General features: G+C 47.6%; 1 protein-coding gene across 1 annotated transcript; it reads right to left on the bottom strand.

Moving 5' to 3' along the window:
* Positions 1-252: 252 nt before the first annotated feature.
* LOC105520114 (metallothionein-1L-like) lies at positions 253-625 on the bottom strand. Its single transcript, XM_011953716.1, has one exon. It carries the CDS (start codon positions 600-602, stop codon positions 417-419), a length of 186 nt encoding a protein of 61 aa, XP_011809106.1. The 5' UTR covers positions 603-625; the 3' UTR covers positions 253-416.
* Between the last annotated feature and the right edge of the window lie 559 nt (positions 626-1184).

Genomic DNA, 1184 nt, shown 5'->3' with positions numbered 1-1184 from the left:
GTGTGATCTTGGCTCACTGCAGCCTCCACCTCCCGGGATGAAACGATTCTCCTGCCTCAGCCTCCCCAGTAGCTAGGATTACAGGCGTTCACCACCGCACCTGGCTAATTTTTGTATTTTAGTAGAGATAGAGTTTCTCCATGTTGGCCAGGCTGGTCTTGAACTCCTGACCCCAAATGATCCTCCTGCCCTGGCCTCCCAAACTGCTGAGATTACAGGCGTGAGCCACTGCATCCAGCAAATATATGTCAATTTTTTTTTCTTTTTTTTTTTTTTCAAGTCAAAATTCTTTTATTGCCATTCACATATTTAATATAAAAAGAAATGCAGAAAATGGCTCAGGGTTGTATTAAAAAAAAAAAATCCAGGTTGTGCAGGTTGCTGTATTTACATCTGGGAGCAGAGCTGTCCCCACATCAGGCACAGCAGCTGCACTTCTCCGACTCCCCTTTGCAGACGCAGCCCTGGGCACACCTGGCACAGCCCATGGGGCAGCAGGAGCAGCAGCTCTTCTTGCAGGAGGTGCATTTGCACTCTTTGCACTTGCAAGAGCCAGCGCAGGCGCAGGAGACACCAGTGGTGCAGGTGCAGTTGGGGTCCATTTCGAGCCAAGGAGATGGTGGAGCTCCCACCAAAGACTGGAATAAGAGGTCAGGCAGCTGTAACGCGCGCTCGTCAATTTTTTTTTCTTAATTAATTTTTATTTTGTGAAACAGAGTTCTGCTCTTGTCACCCAGGCTGGAGTGCAATGGCATGATCTCGGCTCACTGCAACCTCCGCTTCCCGGGTTCAAGCAATTCTCCTGCCTCAGCCTCCCAAGTAGCTGGGATTATAGGCATGTACCACCATGCCCAACTAATTTTTGTATTTTTAGTAGAGACAGGGTTTCACCACGTGGGCCAAGATGGTCTTGAACTCGTGATTTCAAGTGATCTTCCCTCCCTGGCCTCCCAAAGTACTGGGATTACAGGCGTGTGCCCAGCGATATATGCCAATTTTTTAATATATGAGAGGATACATAGTTATTCAAAATTCTTTTGAGGTGTAGGAGTGAAAGAAGTTTGAAGCCTGTTGCCTTCCTTCCCTGGAGCCATGATCAAAGGCTTAAGCTCCCATACCAACAGACCCACTAAGCCATACACATAGTAAGTTCTCAAGAGAAGGCAGCTGCAGTGTATACAACA

Source organism: Colobus angolensis, unplaced genomic scaffold (assembly GCF_000951035.1).
Source record: "Colobus angolensis palliatus isolate OR3802 unplaced genomic scaffold, Cang.pa_1.0 Scaffold37, whole genome shotgun sequence".
Taxonomy (NCBI): domain Eukaryota; kingdom Metazoa; phylum Chordata; class Mammalia; order Primates; family Cercopithecidae; genus Colobus; species Colobus angolensis.
The sequence above is the reverse complement of the archived record's forward strand: the minus strand, read 5'-3'. Positions and strand labels throughout refer to the sequence as shown.